The following is a 23169-nucleotide window of genomic DNA, read 5'->3' on the forward strand; positions in this document are numbered from 1 at the left end:
TTAACAATCATCTTGGTCTTATTTCTATTTATTCGCAGTCCGGCAACCTCACCATATTTAGATAATTCTTCCAATAGCTTTGGTCCCGTCTGACATGGATCCTCCATAATAAAAACTAGATCGTCCGCGAAAGCTTGCAATTTAAAGGTTTCCTTTTTAATGGTTAATCCTTTTATCTTTGGGTCGTTTCTTATAGTTCTCGTTAATACTTCAAGAGTCAATATAAACAGCAACGGTGATAAGGGGCAGCCTTGCCGTGTTCCCTTTTGAATTTGAAACTTGCTAGATGCTTCCCCATTAATAATTATTTTTGCTTCCTGATTGTCATAAATTGCCCTAATTATATTTATAAATTTTTCACCCATATTCATAAAGCTAAGCTGTTGGCACAAAAAAGACCATTTAACATTGTCAAATGCCTTTTGGGCGTCTAAGAAAAGTAATGCCATCTGTTGTTCGCTATGTAATTCATAGTACTCCAATGTATCTAATATTATTCTAATGTTGTGCTTAGTGTGTCTCTTAGCGAGAAAACCATTTTGATCTGCGTGTATGAAATCATTCAGAAATCGTTTCAATCGTTCCGCTATAATTGATGTAAATATCTTGTAGTCCGAGTTAAGAAGTGATATGGGTCTGTAATTTTGGATTAATGTATGGTCTGTGTTATCTTTCGGAATAAGGGTTATGTTTGCCTCTAGCCAAGATTTAGGCGTCCTTGCGCCTTCTAATACTGCGTTAAATACCTCCACTAGGGGTTGAGCTAGGATATTTTGTAATTCTTTATAAATCTCTGATGGAAGACCGTCGGGTCCCGATGCTTTATTATTCTTTTGTGCATTAATAGCTTTTATCACCTCAGATAGTCGAATTTCCTCGTTTAACATATTTCTGGTATCTTCTGTGACCTTAGGTAGTTTGGCTCTTTGAAAATATTCCTCCATTTTCTCCACACTTGCCTGGCTATCTTCTTTATATAAACGTTCATAAAATTCCTGGGCTATAATTTTTTTTTTTTCCTCCTGGTGGAATATTCTCCCTTCCTCATCTCGTAGTTCGTGAATCCAGTTTTTCCCCTTTTGTTTTCCCAATTTGTATGCGAGCCACCGGCCCGGTTTATTTGCATTTTCAAAAAAATTTTGTTTCGTGTTTCTCAATTGTTGTGCCAATTTCTCTTTGTCTAGAATGTTAAGTTTGTGTTTAATCAGATCCATAGATTGCTTGATATTCTCTTTTTGTGGATCTTGTTGGAGTGTAACTTCTAAGCTCTTATATTCCTCTTCTAATCTTTCCCGTTGTTGTCTTTTCCCCTTATTTTTATATACCATATATGCCCTCGCTACCCCTCTCATCACAGCCTTAGCTGTATCCCAATTGTTTTGTACTGAGGTGTCTATAGCTTTATTTTCCTTAAAGAAAAAACTTAGTTCTCTCTCCATCTTAGATTTGAATTCGTCTTCTTTTAAAATTGCTCTTTGAAGCGTCCATCTGGATATTTTTTTGGAACCTTTCCAGATAAGTTTAATAGGATTGTGATCTGCCCAAGTACCTGTCGCTATATGTACCTCATCTATTTCTGAACTAATTTCTTTCGTCATCCACACCATGTCTATTCTAGACCATGAGTTATGTCGGTTGGAGTAATATGTATATTGTCTAGCCTTACGATTTCTTTCCCTCCAGACATCTTGGATATTTAGTTCCTCAGCCAAGTTAAGAAAAGATCTCGGTAGAGTTCTTCTCTTCTTTTTCCTAAGCGTCTTTCCCATATAATCCAAATTTATATCTAGGATAGCATTAAAATCTCCTATTAAACAAATCTCCTCATAATCAATGCTACATATCTTATTGTGAAGTGTTTTGAAAAATTGTTCTTGGTTATGGTTTGGGGCATATATCTCTACCATCATGACCTTCCTGTGATTTATTATAACCTCGACTATCAGTATTCTACCCTCTTTATCGTTATAAATTAGTTTTGCAGTCAATTTTGGGTTTACATATAGTGCCACTCCTCTCTTTTTCTTGTGTCGGTCTAAGGAAACGAATAGGTTCCCTATTCTTGGTTGTACTAACAAATATTTTTGTTGTTCCTTTATATGGACTTCTTGTATTGCCACGATATCCAATTGTTGGTGAATAAGCCTATTAAAAAATTTCCGCCTTTTCACTGGCGAATTCAATCCATTAATATTCACAGACATAATACTACACTCACCTCCCTTCATCTTACTTATTTCTGGTTTTTGTGGATCTCGTGATTCGGGGCTCTCTCTCTTCCTTGTCTCTAGTTCCATGTTTCTCTGTTAACTCACCGGATTTGTTCCTTCTATCCTCTGTAGCTAAGATCTTCCCATCCATTGCCACACGTATTGTATCTCTTTCTCTTACCTCCCTTCCATCTTGATCTTCTAAATCTACTTCCTCTTGGCTATGGAAGTGGCGTTTGTAAAAATCTTCTGCCTTCTCTATCGTGTCCAGTCTATGCCTTCTATCCTGCCACGTAACAAGAATACCCTCTGGAGTTAGCCATCTAAAGTTTACATTTTCTCTTATTAGTTTGGATGTTAAGAATTGATAGCCGCGTCTCAGATCCCTCATCCTTTTAGGTATCTGTTTAAGGATGGTGATTGGTTGGCCCCGAAATTCTAATGGTTCCTCTCTAGATCTATGCAGAAGCTCATCCCGAATTGATTTTTTAACTAACCTTACATGTACTTCTTTTGGGAGGTTGTGCCTTCTCGCATAATTAGTTTGGACCCTGTATGTTTCATCAATTTCCGCCAGCATTTCCTCCTTCCCTACACCGAGTGCCTTTGCCATCAGTTCTGCCATCATGACCAACAGATCTTCCCCTCTTTTTTCTTGAACGTTCTGGAAGCGTAGATAATGAGCAGCCTTTTCTGCTTCCAGAAAAATGACTGTTGTTTCTAATTCCTTATTAGCCTGAAGGAGTGTTTCATTTAAATCATCTACTCTCTTTTCCTCTTTTTCCATTCTAGCTTCCATATCTTGAAGTCTTTGTTCATTTTTGACTAATTGCTGTTGAATCCCTTCAAATTTATCATCTATCGCTTGGATTTTCCCCTTTAATTCACCAGTGTCGTTTCTTATTTGGCCTATTTCTCTCTTCATCTCCTCGTGGTTTTTGGCCATTGCCTCGTGTAGGTTTTGCAAAAGGGCATGTAAATCTTTAAAGGAATTCGAGTTAGATCTTTCCCTTTGCAGCATATCCTCTATAGATTTCTGATTGGAGGGACTTGAGGCCATCCCCTGTCCCTGTGCTGCTGCCTTTTTGCCAGCGCTAGGCTTAGTTGCTCCCGAGATACTTGTCATGTTTCCCCAATTTTAACAGCGTTTTATCAATGTATAATACCCTGAGTCTTATATAAACCTTTTAACTCTATGACAAAAGATATATAAAACAGTTACCACCAGATACTTATTACCAACTAAGCAATTTATATAATAAAATTCTATAGTATGAATATAATCAAAGTCACGTTCTTCTTCTTCCCCCCCCCCCCCGTTTCCGGCGCAGAAATTGGCACCTTTTCCGTCTTCCTCTGCTGTCAAAGACCAGTAGGTGTCCCACTAAACAAACCTCCAGTTACTAAATTGCTATATCAAATGGCCGCCCGTGACAAGTAGAGTAGAATTTCAAAAGTTTCAAAAGTTCACAAATTCAAAATTTACCAGGATAGACCAGACTAGACCAAGCTGATCGCTTTCCACGCCCGACAATCCAGAGTTCAGTCTCTAAGGCTCCAAAGCTCAGACTTTGACTTGTTGTAGCTTTTTTCCAGCTAGAATACAGTCATATAGTCTTCGGCTTTCTTTCCCTTGCTGTTTTTGCCAAACGCCTCCCTCAAGACTTCTATCACCGCTTATTCCCTCTCCGTGAGGCTCCCACTTCGAACCAGTACCTCTTTCACAAGCGCTTCCTATTTAATATTCGGATACACTCTCCGTCAGCTCCGCTCTACCGTTGTCCCGCTGCTTACGTGCTAGCTCCGTCCCTCTGTCAGATCTTCATGTCGGCCATTACTGGCCTCCTTCTCCCCGGTTCGCTCGCATCAGACTTTCTCCGGATCTTCAACACGAACTGCCGCTCATGAAGGTTCTCCGGGCTGCCTGCAACTTCGGATGTCCCTACAGGACCTCCTGAAGCTCCGAAAAGCCCCCGCGAACACTGGGTGAGAGGTTGTGCGAGGAGAGAGCTCCGTTCACACAGCCGCCCGCTCTGACAGTTGGCTCCGCCCCCCCCCGTAATCTAATTTTTCATTCACAATTGCGTTAAAACCTCCTAAACAAATATTTTGAAATTCCATTTCCAATATTTTCCTGTGTCATTTTTGATAAAAAATATTTCTTGTTTATTGTTTGGTGCATATATTGCTATTATCAACATCTTTTTTCCATCATTAAAATTCTTCCTTCAAGGTCCCTTACAACTCTGTTATTCTGTTATCCATCAGTAAAGCCGTCACTATTTTGTGACATTTTTCCAGGCTTGAAAGACATGGATTTTCTTCATATATACTTTTGTAGGATTGTGTATCTGTATTTCTCTCTGTATGCATATATCTGGAATTACATAATCTATCTCCATCACTTCCAGATGTATTTGATGATAACCCTTTGTATTACTTCGGTCAATTTGTGATTGACCGAAGTCATCAAGAAATTTTATCCAAATCAGCAACTGAATTTGATTGATTGGATATTTTAACATGGATGTCGGTAATATTCCATGTATCAGATGAATCATAAACAATGTAAAAGATTATTCTATCATTGTGGCATGTTTGATTTTTCATTGTAATGTATACTTTTTTTCTTTTTCACACCTCTCACCATTTTATAAAAATTAAAGTTACACTTTTCTTTAAATCTTATAGAAAAGAGGATGGGAAGAAGAGCACTCTGGACAGCTAAGAATAAGCAGCAACAATGAAAAGGAAAGCAAATCGAGCCAGAAATCTAAATATTTCTCATTTCCTTCAGAAAAGTACACAATTCTCCTCCAGCAGCTCTTAGAAAAAAAGAAAGAAAAGCAAGAAAGATTTCAAACTGGAATAAGTAGATTATTCAGAACTCAAGGATACCTTACATGAAAAGTCAAGGGAGATTATTTTTCATTCAGTAAAAGAGGGAAATATCGAAATCAGTGGAGGAAAAGGTGACTAGGAAACTCACGTAGAGCAGAGAGTCATGCAGGCGTCGCCCTGTGAGGAAGAAATCAGATTGAATGAAAGCACCACTAAACAAGGGATTGTCCATATTTTTGACTTCCTCAAGAATTTCAGCTGTGGAAAACCTTCGTACTTGTGTCTGTGGTTGGAAAAGCACACATTGCAAATCACAACTGATTATTTACACGAGGAGCCACACAGGAGAAAAACCCTTTGAATGTCCTGATTGTGGGAAATGTTTTACTAAGAATTCCAAATTGATGATACACCAGAGAACTCACACAGGAGAGAAACCCTTTGAATGTCCTGATTGTGGGAAATGTTTTACTAAGAATTCCAAATTGATGATACACCAGAGAACTCACACAGGAGAGAAACCCTTTGAATGTGCTATCTGTGGGAAAAGTTTCAGTCAGAATTCCAACCTTGTGACACACCAGAGGACTCACACAGGAGAAAAACCCTTTGAATGTCCTGATTGTGGGAAATGTTGAATTCCAAATTGATGATACACCAGAGAACTCACACAGGAGAGAAACCCTTTGAATGTCCTGATTGTGGGAAATGTTTTACTAAGAATTCCAAATTGATGATACACCAGAGAACTCACACAGGAGAGAAACCCTTTGAATGTGCTATCTGTGGGAGATGTTTTAGTAAGAATTCCAACCTGGTGGCACACCAGAGAACTCACACAGGAGAGAAACCCTTTGAATGTCCTATCTGTGGGAAAAGTTTCAGTCAGAATTCCAACCTTGTGATACACCAGAGAACTCACACAGGAGAGAAACCCTTTGAATGTCCTGATTGTGGGAAAAGTTTCAGTCAGAATTCCCACCTAGTGGTACACCAGAAGACTCACACAGGAGAAAAACCCTTTGAATGTCCTGATTGTGGGAAAAGTTTCAGTGAGAATTCGAGCCTTGTGAAACACCAGTGGACTCACACAGGAGAGAAACCCTTTGAATGTCCTATCTGTGGGAAAAGTTTCAGTCAGAATTCCCACCTGGTGACACACCAGAGGACTCACACAGGAGAAAAACCCTTTGAATGTCCTGACTGTGGGAAAAGTTTCAATGAGAATTCCATCCTTGTGAAACACCAGTGGACTCACACAAGAGAGAAACCCTTTGAATGTCCTGATTGTGGGAAATGTTTCAGTAAGAATTCGAGCCTTGTGATTCACCAGAGGACTCACACAGGAGAGAAACCCTTTGATTGTCCTCAATGTGGGAAAAGTTTCAGTCACAATTCCAGCCTGGTGAGACACCAGAGGATTCATACAGGAAAGAAACCCTTTGAATGTCCTGAATGTGGGAAACGTTTCACCCGCAATTCCTACCTGGTGATACACCAGAGGACTCACACAGGAGAGAAACCCTTTGAATGTCCTGATTGTGGGAAATGTTTCAATCAGAATTCCCACCTGGTAAAACACCAGAGGTTTCAAACAGGAGAGAAACCCTTTGAATGTGCTATCTGTGGGAGATGTTTTAGTAAGAATTCGAGCCTTCTGAAACACCAGTGGACTCACACAGGAGAGAAACCCTTTGAATGTCCTATCTGTGGGAAAAGTTTCAGTCAGAATTCCAAGCTTGTGACACACCAGAGGACTCACACAGGAGAAAAACCCTTTGAATGTCCTGACTGTGGGAAAAGTTTCAGTGAGAATTCCATCCTTGTGAAACACCAGTGGACTCACACAGGAGAGAAACCCTTTGAATGTCCTGAATGTGGGAAAAGTTTCAGTCGCAATTCCAACCTGGTGACACACCAGAGGACTCACACAGGAGAGAAACCCTTTGAATGTCTTGATTGTGGGAAAAGTTTCAGTGAGAATTCCAACCTTGTGAAACACCAGTGGACTCACACAGGAGAGAAACCCTTTGAATGTCCTGATTGTGGGAAATGTTTCAGTAGGAATTCGAGCCTTGTGATTCACCAGAGGACTCACACAGGAGAGAAACCCTTTGATTGTCCTCAATGTGGGAAAAGTTTCAGTCACAATTCCAGCCTGGTGAGACACCAGAGGATTCATACAGGAAAGAAACCCTTTGAATGTCCTGAATGTGGGAAACGTTTCATCCGCAATTCCAACCTGGTAATACACCAGAGGACTCACACAGGAGAGAAACCCTTTGAATGTCCTGATTGTGGGAAATGTTTCAATCAGAATTCCCACCTGGTAAAACACCAGAGGTTTCACACAGGAGAGAAAGCCTTTTAATGTCCTGATTGTGGGAAACGTTTCAATGATAATTCCAGCCTGGTAAAACATCACACACAATCAGTTGAGAGAGCTAGGTATGTCTCTAGGCCATGGAAGAGAAGGATTGGGGGTGGCCTGATGGCTGTCTTCCACTATTTGAGGGGCTGTCACGAAGAGGAGATCAACTTATTCTCTAGGACGGGTAGGCAACCTCGGCTCTTTTATGACTCATGGACTTCAACTCCATGAGTTGAACTCTGGGATTTGAAATCCATTAGTAATAAAGGAGCCGAGGTTGCCTACCCATGGTCTAGGACAACAGAAAGCAGAACAAGAAGTTCGTGGCTGGAAGGATCCAATTTAGAAGTAAGGAGAAATTTTCTGTCAGTGAGTGCAGTTGATCAATGGAATAGCTGGCCTCCTGGCATTGTGGATGCTCCATCACTGGAAGTTTTCCAGAATAGACCAGCCAGTCATTTGACTGGGGTTATGTAAGGCTCCTGCCTTGTGCAGTGGTTTGTTTTTTTTTAATCCCATTTATATCCCGCCCTTCTCCGAAGATTCAGGGTGGCTTACAATCTAAAGCACAAATCAGTGTGCTTAGCAATAGCCTTCATTCTATGTATATGCCTGCTTATTAGGGCTTTCGCCCCCCCCCCCCCAAGCGGTATTATTAAAAAGGTTATTTCTCCCAACAATCTGGGTCCTCATTTTACCTACCTTGGAAGGATGGAAGGCTGAGTCAACCTTGAGCCTGGTGGGACTCGAACCTGCACTAATTGCAGGCAGCTGGTGTTACTTAAGGAGGCATTAGCCCACTGCTCCACCAAGGTTGGACCTGAAAACTCCTGAGGTGCTTTCCAACCCTATGATGCTATCATTCTATATTTAGAGGCATCTTAGATAATTGGTACAGAGCAGCTACATGAAATTGCTTCTGGTAAGGGGCCTTTTTAAAGAAAAAATATTAGGCAAATTAAGATAGAATACAAACTCAAAAGAAAAAGGAGAAAAATTACAACAAGGATGGGGAAAACATTAAAAAAAAGAAATGTGCATTAAAAAAGACAAAAATGGATTTACATATAATAAATCAGTTGAATGTTGATAAACATATTTTAACAATATTAGTTTCCTAGCCTTGCAAAGCAGGCCAAAAATTTGTGAATTTCTTCCTCTAGTTAGAATCAATTTGTCCTTCACTTATGTATTGTGTATAAAGGCAAAGTGCTGAACACATGAACCACCAACAGTAAACATCAAAGCCCTCTTTTAACTATCTATTGTATTTGCCTACAATGGCTTGTTATTTACGGTAAGTCAGCCCAATCATTGTCTGATCCATCCAGGAACAAACATATTCATTTGATTCTTAATAATAAAGCTTTTCCTTAAGATTTTGATTGAGCTTTCCCAACAATTGTGTCTTATTCCCAAAAATTATAAACCTCTGTTGTCGATCCATTTTACCCAAAACGTTCAGTCAAAATAGTTTTCCAGTTTAATAAAATAAGTCCATTCCCCAATCTTCTTAAGAAAGTCCAGTTCATAACGCATCGAGTCTGTTTAACTCCAAATCTTTGGAATCCACATCCCCTTCAGCCTTCTCCAACCCCACCGCAGTTTCCATCCATGGTCAGGCGGCTTCTGAGAAGTGGCTGTACTCCCAGTTGCAGCTTGTTGGGAAGAGCTCAGCTCACAAAGTCATCTGGGTCCACTTGGGCAGAGCCATCCATTCATCTGTGCTCATAGGATCACATGAAAAAGAGTTCTATGGTTTTTACATATCAAGACATAGTAAAGTCTTCTGGTCCTTAGTAGTTCTTAAAAATAGGTAAATAAACTTCAGAGGAAATACAACAACAAATGACCTATACCATGTCATCATTTTCATTTAAAAGAAAGTCAAATTTTCTTTAAAGATTTCCAAGGAATGCCTACAAGTAAAGAGAAACAATATTTGTAGTGATTAACTGATATTTAAGGTATATGGATGAATGATCCTGAATTTGGAAGAAAGCAAAGAATTGTACATTTGTTCATTTCACTAACAATTCAGAGGACAGGTTACAATTTTTTTCTAGTGGATCACATTGTAGGGAGGTAGGGAGGCTGTCTAGTGGGGAGGACATTTACGCCATAAATTACAGCACGCTACACAGGAAGTTCTTTGCATGCCATCTTTAATTCCTCAATGAAAAGGGAATCAGTAAAATATACCTTGCAGTTCTTTTATTCCAGATTCCTCCATGCAACAGAGCTCACATCCAATAGCTGAAATGGCCACTATCCCCATCTAAAACCTACGTGATGTACATTACAAACAGCACTGCATAGAGTCCCTCTAAAAATGTTAGCCTGGTAATCAGTCGGCCTTGTGCTTTGGTGGGATATTCTATTCTTCCCTTTTGCTTTCTTTTTAAAAATGTATTACAAAAATATTACAAATGTTTCATCTATCATACATTCACAATTGCCCCGTCTTTTTTAGTCCCCATTTTCGAGGCCCTACTACATAGTTTTCTCTCTGTGACCTAACGGAGACTGCTGTGCAAGTAAATTTACAAAAGTACATGGCATTTAGCATTCAGCGGATACAGGAGGTCCTCCTTCAGGCATGGTATGCTGGGTGCTCTTGGATGCAATCCTGGCCAGCAGAAGCGAAGTTGGCCGTCCTGGAGCATCTGGCCTGATGTTGCTGCTATGTCCTACAACCTTGGGAGCCACATTAAATAAGTCATAAAGATTTCGGGTGTAGAGAGCTTTTGATCTCCACTGAGAGTCACCCCTAGGAAAGTTGATTGTGTTGAAGGGATTTTATTATGCTTAAGGTTGATGTTAGTAATATTGATATTAGTAGTGATACTTTGTAATCATCTTTGTTTATTTGTAAGCAGCTTTGTAGGTGCTTTATATTGGGAAATTATATAAAAGCAAATGTTTCATGCATTAGGTACAGGGGATTGCTTACATGAAAAGAGCATGGTGAGGGCAGGGGAAAAAGGAGTTATGGTGGAGCCTAGGTTGTTGTGTGTGAGTCATCATCTTGGAATTATTTTTCTGTACCTTTTCGTTCCTACTACCAAGACCAGATCTCTTTGTTCTGAAGGGGTATAAAAGGTGGAAGACATCTTTCCTGGCTGTTGCCTTCATCTCTCTACCAGCCACGAAGAGAGATCTGGCCACCCAACTCTATTTTGATCAAAATAAAAGTTGTTTGCTTGCTGAAACCTCGGCTCAGGAGTTTCTTTTGGCTCTTTTAAATTCCTGAATAACGCTGGGGCAATTGTGAGGCTAAGTGTGTAATTGTGTAAAACCGTCATGAACATTTGTAGCTCAGCACATAGCTAATCTTCTGATGTAACTAGTGTCACATTTCACTGGGCTCTGTTGCAAAGATCGGTTGCTAGAAGTCAGAAACGTCTTGATAGCTTTTAATCGGGGGGGGGGGAATCATGCAAACGCCTCAGGCAGAGACGAGACAAGCGTGTTTTTCGCCACCTATCACCGGTCAAACAGGCAACATCTCTGCCTAGAAAGCGGACAATACAGTAGGTGGCATGTGTGGTTGAGTTTAAAGGAGTTAAAACCATCGAGTACTATATTGCTAAAAAAGGAGGGGAGGAGAGTGGAAGCGCCGAGGAACTTCCTCTTCCTTGTAACTCATCGGAGGAAGATGGTGTGCAGAGTGGATCTTTTCCTCTTCCCAGGGTCGAAGCAGCAGCTGGAAGCTGAGCGGAGGGCAGGTCGGAGGAGAAGCCGGGAGCGAGCGGGGCTGTTTGGTTTCCTCCACGGCGTCCAAGCAGAGAAGCAACTAGACTGAAGCAGGTCAGCTGCTGCTGCTGCATTTTCCTTCCCTCCCCAACTTTTCAGTCGGCTGTTAAATTGGGGGCTGCAGTTTTTCTGCTGGTGGGCATGTTTAAAAAGTCTCCTTCAAGCGAAGGTTGATTCTTTGTGAATGGCTTCCCTCTCCAGATGTCGTAAGTGCTGCATCACTGGAGGTTTTTAAGAGGAGACCGGTCAGCCATTTTCAGCAATAGCAATAGGGTCTCCCGCCTGAGCAGGGGGTTGGACTAGAACAGGGGTCGGCAACCTAAAAAAGAAAAAGAGCCACTGGGAACCGGTTCCATCACAAATTAAAAAAAGAGGGAGCCGCGTGCGTGTGTCCATGCACGCGCATGCGTAAAAAGGTTTTTTGCGCATGCGCGGACGCACGCGGCTGCCATTTTTTTAAAAATGAGATGGAACCGGTTCCCGGTTGCCCGATGGCGACGGCCCGTCTGCAAAGCTGCCGCTTTCGGCAGCTTTGCAGACGGGCCGTGGCAGCTTCCTCAAAGAGCGGCGCCCCTGCCCATTCCGAGAGGTGCGCGCGCACCTCTCCGAACGACCGGAGTTGCGCGCGCACCTCCCCAAACCTTTGGGGAGGTGCGCGCGTACCTCCGCGCGAACGGGCAGCGGTGCCGCTCTTTCAGGAAGCTGCCGCTTTCGGAATGGGCAGGGGCGCCGCTCTTTGCGGAAGCTGCCGCGGCCCGTCTGCTAAGCTGCCGCTTTCGGCAGCTTCACAGACGGGCCGCGGCGGGCTTCCTGAAAGAGCGGCACCGCTGCCCATTCGCGCGGAGGTACGCGCGCACCTCCGGTCGTTCGGAGAGGTGCGCGCGCACCTCTCAGAATGGGCAGGGGCGCCGCTCTTTGCGGAAGCTGCCGCGGCCCGTCTGCTAAGCTGCCGCTTTCGGCAGCTTCACAGACGGGCCGCGGCGGGCTTCCTGAAAGAGCGGCACCGCTGCGCATTCGCGTGGAGGTACGCGCGCACCTCTCCAAAGGTTTGGGGAGGTGCGCGCGCACCTCCGCCCATTCGGGGAGGTGCGCGTGCACCTCTCCAAACGGGCGGTGCCACTCTCCATTTGGAGAGGTGCGCGCGCACCACTGCCTGTTGGAAGAGGTGCGCGCGCACCGGGCGGCTGGGAGCCGCAAGAGACGGCTCAAAGAGTCGCATGCGGCTCCGGAGCCGCAGGTTGCCGACCTGTGGACTAGAAGATCTCCAAGGTCCCTTCCAAGTGTGTTATTCTTTGTTTTGTTTTTTTTTACAATTTTTTAAAACTAATTTTCTGTTATTACATTTGATTAGTGTTTAATAAACATCATGTTGTCTGGTCCAATTTGTTTGCTTAAGTTACAAGTTACATTCTTAGTGTCTACCCCTTTTCTCCAACATTGATGAAATAATTTCTATTTTTGAAAATAGATTCTGAATCTTCTTTCTCTTTGATCCTCAATGTAAGTCTGTCCATTTCAGCACAGTCCAATATCTTCTTGATTATCTCTGTCTAGTGGTGTTTCTTCATTCTTCCAGTGCTGAGCAAATACAGTCCCTGCTACTGTTAATACATGCAATGTTAAATATACATTAGCTTATTAAATTTTTCTGGTCTTATCCCTAATAATAAAGAGTTCAGGTTTAAAATCTACATGTTTCCCAATTATTGTTATTTTTCCTTTACCACAAGGCCACCACATATGGTAATATGTACCAGGTGTTTGATCACATTTCCAACATTTACTGGACATATTTGAAAACATTTTTGCTAATCTGTTGTTGTTGTTGTTAGCTGCGAAGTCGTGTCCGACCCATCGCGACCCTATGGACAACGTTCCTCCAGGCTTTCCTGTCCTCTACCATCTTCTGGAGTCCCTTTAAGCTCAGGCCTACTGCTTGAGTGACTCCATCCAGCCACCTCATTCTCTGTCGTCCCCTTCTTCTATTTCCCTCAATCTTTCCCAGCATTAGGCTCTTCTCCAGTGAGTCCTTCCTTCTCATTAGGCGGCCAAAGTATTTGAGTTTTAGCTTCAGGATCTGGCCTTCTAAAGAGCAGTCGGGGTTGATCTCTAGGACTGACCGGTTTGATCACCTTGCAGTCCAAGGGACTCGCAGGAGTCTTCTGCAGCACCAGAGTTCAAAGGCCTCAATTCTTTGGCGCTCAGCCTTTCTTATGGTTGAACTTTCACTGCCATACATTGCAACTGGGAAGACCATAGCCTTGACTATATGCACTTTTGTTGACAGGGTGATGTCTCTGCTTTTTAGTGTGCTGTCTAGATTTGCCATGGCTTTCCTCCCCAGGAGCAAGCATCTTTTAATTTCTTGGCTACAGTCCCCATCTGCAGTGATCTTGGAGCCCAGGAAAATAAAATCTGTCACTACCTCCATTTCTTCCCCATCTATTTGCCAGGAATTGAGAGGGCCGGATGCCATGATCTTGGTTTTCTTAATGTTAAGTTTCAACCCAAGTTTTGCACTCTCCTTCTTCACCCGCAACAAGAGGCTCTTTAGTTCTTCTTCACTTTCTGCCATTGCTAATCTAGCAGGTAGTAAATGCCATCTGTAGAACATTTTACATCAGTTTTCTTTATAAGAAGTTGCTATGGTCAATTTATAATTTATTTCCCAAAGATTTTGCCATTTCTCTTATTCTATATTACATCCAAAGTTTTCTACCCACTGTATCATTGTTTCCTTCACATTCATCCTCCATTTTTCAATTTAATAGAAAGTTATATAGTTTCTTAATCAATTTTTTTATCAGAGGTCAACAGTATCTGATCAAGCATTGTCTGTTCTATATAAAAACCATATGTTTTCGCATCTACATTTGCAACTGAAGCCACCATGATAATTCAGTACCCTAGTCTACAAGCTCTTATTTAGATTTTTTTTTATTGAAAAGTTTTAACATACAATTTTTCCCTTAAAAAAATCCCCCCTCCCCCTCCCTTCTCCCTCCCCCCCCTTCCTCTCCCCCCTCCCCCCCTCCCCCTCTCTTATTTAGATTTTAATTTCCCTTCGGTATCCAAAGTATGTTTATATGCCCTTTTTTTCCGGGTGAACAAACGCTTCCATCGTTGAAAGCCATCCTGGGATTCTCAAGTAGATTTTAGCTTTTCGCTTTTCGCACACAAGAAGTAGTGTATTTTTTTATATAATGATTTTGAAAGTATATATGTATCTTATAAAAGGGACATGGTGGCTCCGTGGGTTAGAATGCTGAGCTTGCCGATCAGATGGTCAGCAGTTTGGCGGGTCAAATCCCGAGTGCCGCGTAACAGAGTGAGCTTCTGTTACTCGTCCCAGCTTCTGCCAACCTAGCAGTTCGAAAGCACGTAAAAATGCAAGTAGAAAATTAGTGACCACTACGGTGGGAAGGTAACAGTGTTCCGTGCGCCTTTGGCGTCTTGTCATGCCGGCCACATGACCACGGAGACGTCCTCGGACAAGCGCTGGCTCTTCAGCTTTGAAACGGAGATGAGCACCGGCCCCTAGAGTTGGAAACGACTAGCACGCATGTGCGGGGGAACCTTTACCTATGTACGGTATCTTATTCTTCTCATACCACAGAAATGCATACCATCCTAGTTGCGGATCATGTCCTTCTAGATATAACAGTCTTTTATGTCTGAGAGTTAACCATTCTTTTAGCTATATTAAGACGCATGCTTGATAATATAAGACTCAGCCTGGTAATCCGTATCCTCAATTTTCTTTGGATTCTTGTAGCATTTTCAGTTTAATTCTGGTTTTTTTTCCTTGGAAAATAAATTTCAAAATCAAAGTATTTAAATCATCAAAAAATTTCTTCTCTATTTTTATATGTGCTTTTTGGAACAAAAAGAGCAGTTTTGGTAAACTATTCATTTTCACAGTAGCTATTCTTCCTAATACTGATAGTTGTACATTTTTCCATAGATCTAATTTTATTTTATTATGTAATATTATTTAGTTATCTTTTATCATTGCTCATCTTGCTGTTAGGTATATCCCCAAATATTTAACTTTCCTAACTATTTGAAAATCTATTTTTTCTGACAATTGTTCTTTTTTGCTTAGATGTAAGGTTTTTAACTGTTGCTTTTTCTCTATTTATCTTCAAACCTGCTACTTCTCCAAATAACCGAATCCTTTTCAAATATTTTAGGGAAGACATGTCAAACTCGCAATGTCACGTGACGTTACACGACGTATCGGGATTGTTTTGCCATTTGCCATTCTGAGCTCATAGGATCATATGAAAAAGAGTTCTATAGTTTTTACATATCAGGACATAGTAAAGTCATCTGCTCCTTAGCAGTTGTTAAAAATAGATAAATAAACCTCAGAGGAAAAACAACACATGACTTATTATACCGTTTCATCATTTTCATTTTAAAGAAATTTTCTTTAAGGTTTTCCAAAGAATGCCTACAAGTAAAAGAGAAACAGTGAATGATCCTGGATTTAGAAGAAACCAAAGAATTGCACATTTGTTCATTTCACTAACACAATTCAGAGGGCAAGTTATAATGTTTTTGTACTGGCTCACATTGGTAGGTAGACTGTCTGGGGAGGGGGGGGCACATTTAGACTATAAATTACAGCCTGGTACAAAGGACATTCTTTGTATGCCATCTTGAGTTCCTGAATGAAAAGAGAATCATTAAAATATACTCTGCAGTTCTTTTATTCCACATTCCTCCATGCAACAGAGCTCAGGTGCAATAGCTGAAAGGGCCACTATCGTCATCCAAAACCTACGAGATGTACATTAAAAACAGCAGTGCAGGGTGTCCCTCTAAACAGGTTAGCCTGGTGATCAGTCGGCCATGTGCTTTGGTGGGCTATTCTATTCTTCCCTTTTGTTTCCTTTTAAAAATGTATTTCAGAAATATTTCTTCTACCATATATTCACAATCGCCTTTTCTTTAAGATTTTTTTTCTTAAAAGATTCTACCATTTCTGTAATTCTATATTCTATCCAAAAAATTTTGCCCACTTTATCATTGTTTCTTTCACTTGTTCATCCTCGATTTTTGAATTTAATAGAAAGTTATATAGTTTGGTAATCAGTTTTTTATCAGAGGTCAATAGTGTCTGATCAAACATTGTTCTTTATAAAAAAACCATACATTTTCGCATCTTTATCATAGCTCGATTGCATTTGCAATTGAGACCACCATGATAATTCAGTACCCTGGTCTACAAACTCCTCCTAGATTTTAATTTCCCTTCGGTATCCAAAATATCTTTATATGTCAATTTTTTTTCATATTTCTCTAGAAATCTGAAAGCCATCATTGAAAGCCATCCCGGGATTCTGAAGTAGATTTTTGCTTTTAGCTTTTTCCACACAAGAAGTAGTGTATTTCTTATATAATGATTTTGAAATTATCTATGAATCTTATTCTTCTCATAGAATAGAAATGCATGCCATCCATGTTGCGGATCATGTGCTTCTAGATATAACAGTCTTTTATGTCTGAGAATTATCCATTTTTTAGCGATATTAAGATGCATGCTTGATAATATAAGACCCAGTCTGGTAATCCATATCCTCCATTTTCTTTGGATTCTTGTAGCATTTTCAGTTTAATTCTAGCTTTCTTTATTTGGCAAATAAATTTCAAAATCAAAGTATTTAAATCATCAAAAAATTTCTTCTCTACTTTTATAGGTGCTGTTTGGAACAAGAAGAGCAGTTTTGGTAAACTATTCATTTTCACAGTAGCTATTCTTCCTGATAGTTGTACATTTTTCCATTTTTCTAGATCTAATTTTAATTGATTAATAATTTTATGTAGTTATGTTTTATCGTTGCACATCTTGCTGTTAGCTTAATATATCTTGAAAGCATTTATTTATTATTTGTCTATAATTTTTTACAATATTCTTTAACTATTTTTATTGCCTCATTTTGGAGTTACACATCTCCCTTCTCATCTTGCAATTTGTTTATCAACTTTTTCAATTTTTATAAACCGTCTTCCTGGTTTATTTGCATTTTTAAAAAAACATTGTTTTGCCCTTTTCAATTGTTGAGCCAATTCTTCTGACTCTGTTAGGTTTAGCTTATGTTTAATTATCTCCATTTGTCTTTTAAGAGGTTTTTTGTGGATGGTTTTGAAGCTCTAGCTCCGATTTTTAAAACTCTTTCCTTAGCGTTTTACAATGTGGCTTTTTCTCTGTATTCTTTTCAGCCGCATAAATTATAGCTAATCATCTGAAGTATGCTTTGGGTGTATCCCATGTGTACTGAAGTGTCTTCTTTTTTATTTAATAAGAGTTGATTCAATGTCCACCTTGATTTCTTCTTTACTCCTGTCCAACTCAGCTTCCTCGGATTATGGTCAGCCCAAATATTGGGTTCTATCTCAACCTCACGAATATTAGTTCTTAATTTAGGGGACATCCATATCGTATCAATTCTAGACCATGATTTGTGTCTATTTGAATAAAATGTATACTGAGTCTTTTTGGGGCTCATTTCTTTCCAGACATTCTATACGCAGATTTCTTCTGCCATTTTAACAAACACCTTAAGTAATCTCTTTCTTCCTTTTCCCCCTATTTTACTACTTTTGTAATTTATTTTTAATTCACAATTGCGTTAAAGCCTCCTACTAAACAAATATTTTGATATTCCATTTCCAATATTTTCCTGTTTGGTTTAGATAAAATATTTCTTGTTTATTGTTTGATGCATATATTGCTATTATTAACATCGTTTTTTAATATATCGTCATTTCCACCATTAAAATTCTTCCTTCAAGGTCCCTTCCAACTCTGTTATTCTGTTATTCATCAGTTAAAGCCGCCACATCTCTAAAATTAGGTGAAAAGTTTTTACTGTAAACTATTTTGGGATATTTTTACAGGCTTGAAAGACATAGATTTGCTTCATATGTACTTTTGTAGGAGTGTGTATCTGTATCTGTATTTCTCTCTGTATGCATATATCTGGAATAATAATAATAATAATAATAATAATAATAATAATAATAATAATAATAATAATAGTAATAATAATGATGATGATGATGATGATGTTGGAAGTGATCATGGAGGTCATCTAGTCCAACCTCTTGCTCAGGCAGGAAACCCTATACCATTTCAGACAAATGGCTGTCCAGTCTCTTCTTAAAATCTTCCAGTGTTGCAGCATTCTCCGCTTCTGGGGGCAGGTTGTTCTACTGGTTAATTGTTCTAACTGTCAGGAAGTTTCTCCTTAGTTTTTGGGTTGCTTCTCTCCTTGATTAGTTTCCATCCGTTGCTTCTTGTCCTCCTTTCAGGCGCTTTGGAAAATAGCTTGACTCCCTCCTCTTTATGGCAGCCCCTGAGATATTGGAACACTGCTATCATGTCACCCCTCACCCTTCTCTTCGTTAAACTACACATACCCAATTCCAGCAACCGTTCCCTATATGTTTTAGCCTCCAGCCCCCTAATCATCTTTGTTGCTCTTCTCTGTACTCTTTCTAGTGTCTCAACATCTTTTTTACATCATGGTGACCAAAACTGGATGCATTATTCCAAGTGTGGCCTTACCAAGGCATTGTAAAGTGGTATTAATACTTCACTTGATCTTGATTCTATCCCTCTGTTAATGCAGCCTAGCACTGTGTTGGCTTTTTTGGCAGCTGCAGCACACTGCTGGCTCATATTAAAGTGATTGACTACTAGGACTCCGAGATCACTCTCACAGTTACTACTATTGAGCAAGGTACCCCCTATACCAGGGGTCGGCAACCTGAAAAAGGAAAAGAGCCAGTGGGAACCGGTTCCATCACACATAAAAAAAAGTGGGAGCTGCGTGCGTGCGTACATGCACGCGCATGCACGCGTACATGCACGTGCATGCGCAAAAAACATTTTACGCATGCGCAAAATTGTGGGAACCTGCTGCTTGTGCAGCCGGGTTGAGAAATTAGCTGCTGGTGAAGCTGGGCAGAGGCTGCTCCTGCCCAGGGTTGGCGCCCATGAAAGAAGGACACAGAGATCTCTCGGGGGAAGGGCTCCGCTGCTCCTGGGATGCACTCTCAACCACGAGGAGCAGTGGACCTTGTTTATTTATAGTAAAAGCAACCAATCATATTTTATTATTGTTCAAATAGACCAATCATGGTTACACATGTGTTCTACTAAACCATCCTGAAAGGACATTGGTGTTAATGGTAGATTCAAATACAGTAATGACCAATCACTTGCAGGAGGCGTCAGAATTTGCCTTATATGGAATAGCCAATGGTGTGAAGGAATTCTGTGATTATGCCCTTATCTGGCTGTAGCCAATGACATCTCTCCTAGGTTTCTTTGTTTACTAGGTTTCTTGGTTTACTTCCTTATACATGGTTCACTGAAGACTTTCCATGGTAGAAAAGTACTAGCCAGCTTCATGTATAGGAACAGAGATCATGGTTATTCCAACATCTCCTCAGTTTTTGTTTTAAATGCAGAATCTGTATGTTTCGCTTCAAAGTTGAGGAGGGATGGGTTCTTTAGAGATGCACCCTCGGGAGAGTCAAGAGGCGAACGAGCCCAAAAGGCATTTTTATTTTCCTCTTTAGGAGACAAAGGAGTCTCTAGTTCAAATTGAGCATTTGGCTCTTCTGGATCCTCCTGGGGAAGGGATTGATACTTACTGTGCCATAAAGAATTAATTTGTTTAACAGCTCTCTGTTCAGCTATCAAGGAAATACTGTTAGTAATACTTCTGATAAAATAGGCAAGACACAAGGTAAAATAATGCATCCTAATGCAATCATACCAATTAAGGATGCAATAGCTTGTAAACCAGGTAGTTTGGGAAACCAGGAGCCAGATAATTCCTGAAAGTTGAAACTATTCCAAGTTTGGACAGGAACATGAGCTACCTTAATCATTTTTTCTGTGATCTCCTGAATTACCCTTCCACTGTTACCAATTTCGATGCAGCAATTTGTGAGATTAAATTTTCCACATACCCCCCTTCTTTTGCTAAGAGATAATCCAGGGCCAATCGATTTTGCATGATGTAAGTTCTTGATTTAGCACTTTCTTTTGCTAAATGGGTAATTGAGCAAGAAAAATCAATGTTTTGGTTATTGTTGTACCTAGCTTGGTGGTAACCATACAGAGTTCACATTGTCCCTCAGTCTGAGTATTAGTGGTGACATGGATGATGATGGTAAATGACCATAGACTTGTTGTTAACAACAGGTTGTTCCTTCTGGGTCCATGCGATGGGGCAAAAACAGTGTGAAAAGAGTCATTTTTGACTGGAAGCAATGTCAAAGGTGTGAGCCATTGTAAAGAACGGGATGGGATAGCTGGTGAAGTGGAGGCACAATGGAATACTGCAGGGTGAGTAGGCGGCAAAACTTGACGTCTGGGGTAAGCTTTCAGATGGAATTGTGTTTTAGTGGGATCAGTCAGTGGTGTTAGAACAAAGCTGAGAAAAGTCACAAACCATGCTGTCATCTTTAATGGGTTCTGCAGTTGTGTTTGTGGAGGCATGATACGGACGAACGTGGCGACCTGGGATCCACAGCACTTTGTCTGGCAGCTGGACTGCAGCGTAGCCTCTGCCCCAGGTGAGAAGGTCTGCAGGGCCTTTCCAAGTTAGGTCTGGAAGTTGGCGATACCACACTTTGGGTTTAGGCTGATCTGCAACTGGAGATGAAAAATGCCGCTCTGCAGCCGTGGTTAAGGGTTGGCCAGTCAAGTATGAAAAGTTCAGAGTGTAGAGGCAAAGGTTAAGAGTTTCTTGCACTGCTGGGAGGTTGGGGTTTCGTTTTCCCCCGTTCTGATTTTTATAATGATCTAATGCATGTTTCAAGGTTTGGTTAGCCCTTTCCACCAAGGCTTGGCCTTGGCTATTATATGGAATTCCGAATTTGTGTGTTATTTGCCAATGATGGCAAAATTCTGCCATGGCTTGACTGCTGTAGGCAGGGCCATTATCTGTTTTGAGTTCTTTTGGACATCCCAGCACTGCAAAGGTCCGAATACAATGATTAATTACATGTTTAGTGGCTTCACCCCTTTTTGCAGCGGGGGCACACCGTTTTTGGTTTAGCTAATTGATTGCCAAATTTGGAGGCACCTCCACCGGGGGCTCTACATTGAGATTTGAAATGGCCTGGCTTGCCACAGTTAAAGCAATTTCCGCCCAGGCGGGACCCCTTTTGGAATTCCCCCTGGGTAGAAAAGCCAGTGACCATGGCTGATGCCAGTGCTTCCATGGAGTAGGCGGTGGTGCCGACGATGCGGCATTGCTCCAACATTTCCGCCACATTAACCCCAGCGATAGCCTGAAGTACTTTCTGACAATCTTTGTTTGCATTTTCAAAAGCTAATTTGAGCAGAATTTCATTTTGAGCCTGAACATTGTCAATTTGTCTTTCTATAGCAGTCGTCAAACGACTGATGAAGTCTTGATAACTTTCGTTTGGTCCTTGCTGGATCTTAGAAAATGTCTGGGTGGGTGTTCTGCCAGACTCATCAACTTTCCTGAGTGCAGCCATAGCAGCTTGTGCAATTAAAGGAAAGCCAGCTTGGTCCATTTGAGGTTGATTGTCCAAATTTAGGAATTGGCCTGCCCCCAATAGTTGTTCTCTGGTTATGTTTTGGGGAAGACCTCTCCCTTCTAAAATTTGGATTTGTTTGGCATACTCCGCTGACCAAACAACGTTTTGAGCTGGGGTTAAAATCATATCAAACAGCATACAATAATCAGTGATGGTCATATGAGTGCCAAGGTAATTCAGACCTGTGATCAGGCCGAGAGTGTATTTAGAATGAAGGCCATATTGAGTCACAGCAGCTTTAATGTCCTTAATAGTTTTTGGAGTCAGAGGAGTATAAACAGGTTGTGCGGGTGGAGGTGGTGGGGGGGCAGCAGCAGCTGCCCCCCCAGCAGCAGCAGTGGGAGCTGCAGCAGCCGGAGGAAGTACAAAAGTGACAGGATAGGCAGCACAAGCTTCTAAATCCTCTGGATCTAATATCCCGGAGGCACGAGCTGCAAGCATAGAGTGAACAAAAGGTGCCCCTTGAGTGGGGCGGGGAGGCGGAGGAGGGAGATCTGAAGAAGGAGGAGGGGGGAAGGGAGGAGGAGGTTTAGAAATGGCAACAAACTCAGAGGCTTTTGGAGCAGAAGCTGAAGGAAGTTTTTCCAGAGGGAGATTTGGAGAAGGAGGAGGAGGGAAGGGGGGAGGAGGGGGTTTAGAAATAGTAATGGCAACAACCTCAGAGGCTTTTTCCTCTTTGTTGGGAGCAGAGGGAGGGACAGACACAGCAGGGCAAAGAGAAGAAGTGGGAGGAAGCTTCTCCGGAGGGAGATCTGAGGAAGGAGGAGGACGGAAAGGGGGAGGAGGGGGTTTAGGGAGCCAATTTCCTGCCATTATCAATTAATTCCCTCAACTCCTGCAGATGCGCTGTCTGCTGTTGAGAGAATTTTCCACCCATACTAAAAGTCCTGCGTCTAGCGACGGACGAGGATGAGTCGCGGCCACTGTCGGGCGAATGAGAATGGATGGCTGAAGACGTATTCCGCAGAATCACGTCGGGGTCACCAGTTGCTGGGAACCTGCTGCTTGTGCAGCCGGGTTGAGAAATTAGCTGCTGGTGAAGCTGGGCAGAGGCTGCTCCTGCCCAGGGTTGGCGCCCATGAAAGAAGGACAAAGAGATCTCTCGGGGGGGGAAGGGCTCCGCTGCTCCGCTGCTCTCCGAAAGAGGCAGCTTTGCAGATGAGCCGCGGCAGCTTTACCAAAAAGCAGAACCACTGCCCGTTCGCACGGAGGTACGCGCGCACCTCTCCAAAGGTTTGGGGAGGTGCGTGCGCACCTACGGTCGTTCGGACAGGTGCGCGCGCACCTCTCGGAATGGGTGCCGCTTCTTGGGAAAGCTGCCACGGCCCATCTGCAAAGCTGCTGCTTTCGGCAGCTTTGTAGACGGGCCGCGGCAGCTTTCTCAAAGAGCGGCGC

The 23169-nt window shown here is 41.7% G+C and overlaps 1 protein-coding gene across 4 annotated transcripts in view; it reads left to right on the forward strand.

Annotated features, from left to right (window-relative positions):
- The window catches only part of LOC310635350 (uncharacterized protein), an 80374-nt gene that overhangs the window by 34721 nt on the left and 22484 nt on the right, over nucleotides 1-23169 (forward strand). For 3 of the 4 annotated variants that reach the window (XM_083354193.1, XM_083354194.1, XM_083354195.1), the window contains exon 3: nucleotides 4902-10627. In XM_083354193.1, the coding sequence (XP_083210319.1) occupies nucleotides 5683-7422 (1740 nt within the window). In that variant the 5' untranslated portion in view covers nucleotides 4902-5682 and the 3' untranslated portion in view covers nucleotides 7423-10627. Of the gene's footprint in view, nucleotides 1-4901; nucleotides 16914-23169 lie in introns of those variants that run through there. The other variant, XM_083354190.1, reaches the window with a different exon arrangement.

This window comes from Vipera ursinii, assembly GCF_947247035.1.
Source record: "Vipera ursinii genome assembly, chromosome: 2".
Lineage (NCBI taxonomy): Eukaryota > Metazoa > Chordata > Lepidosauria > Squamata > Viperidae > Vipera > Vipera ursinii.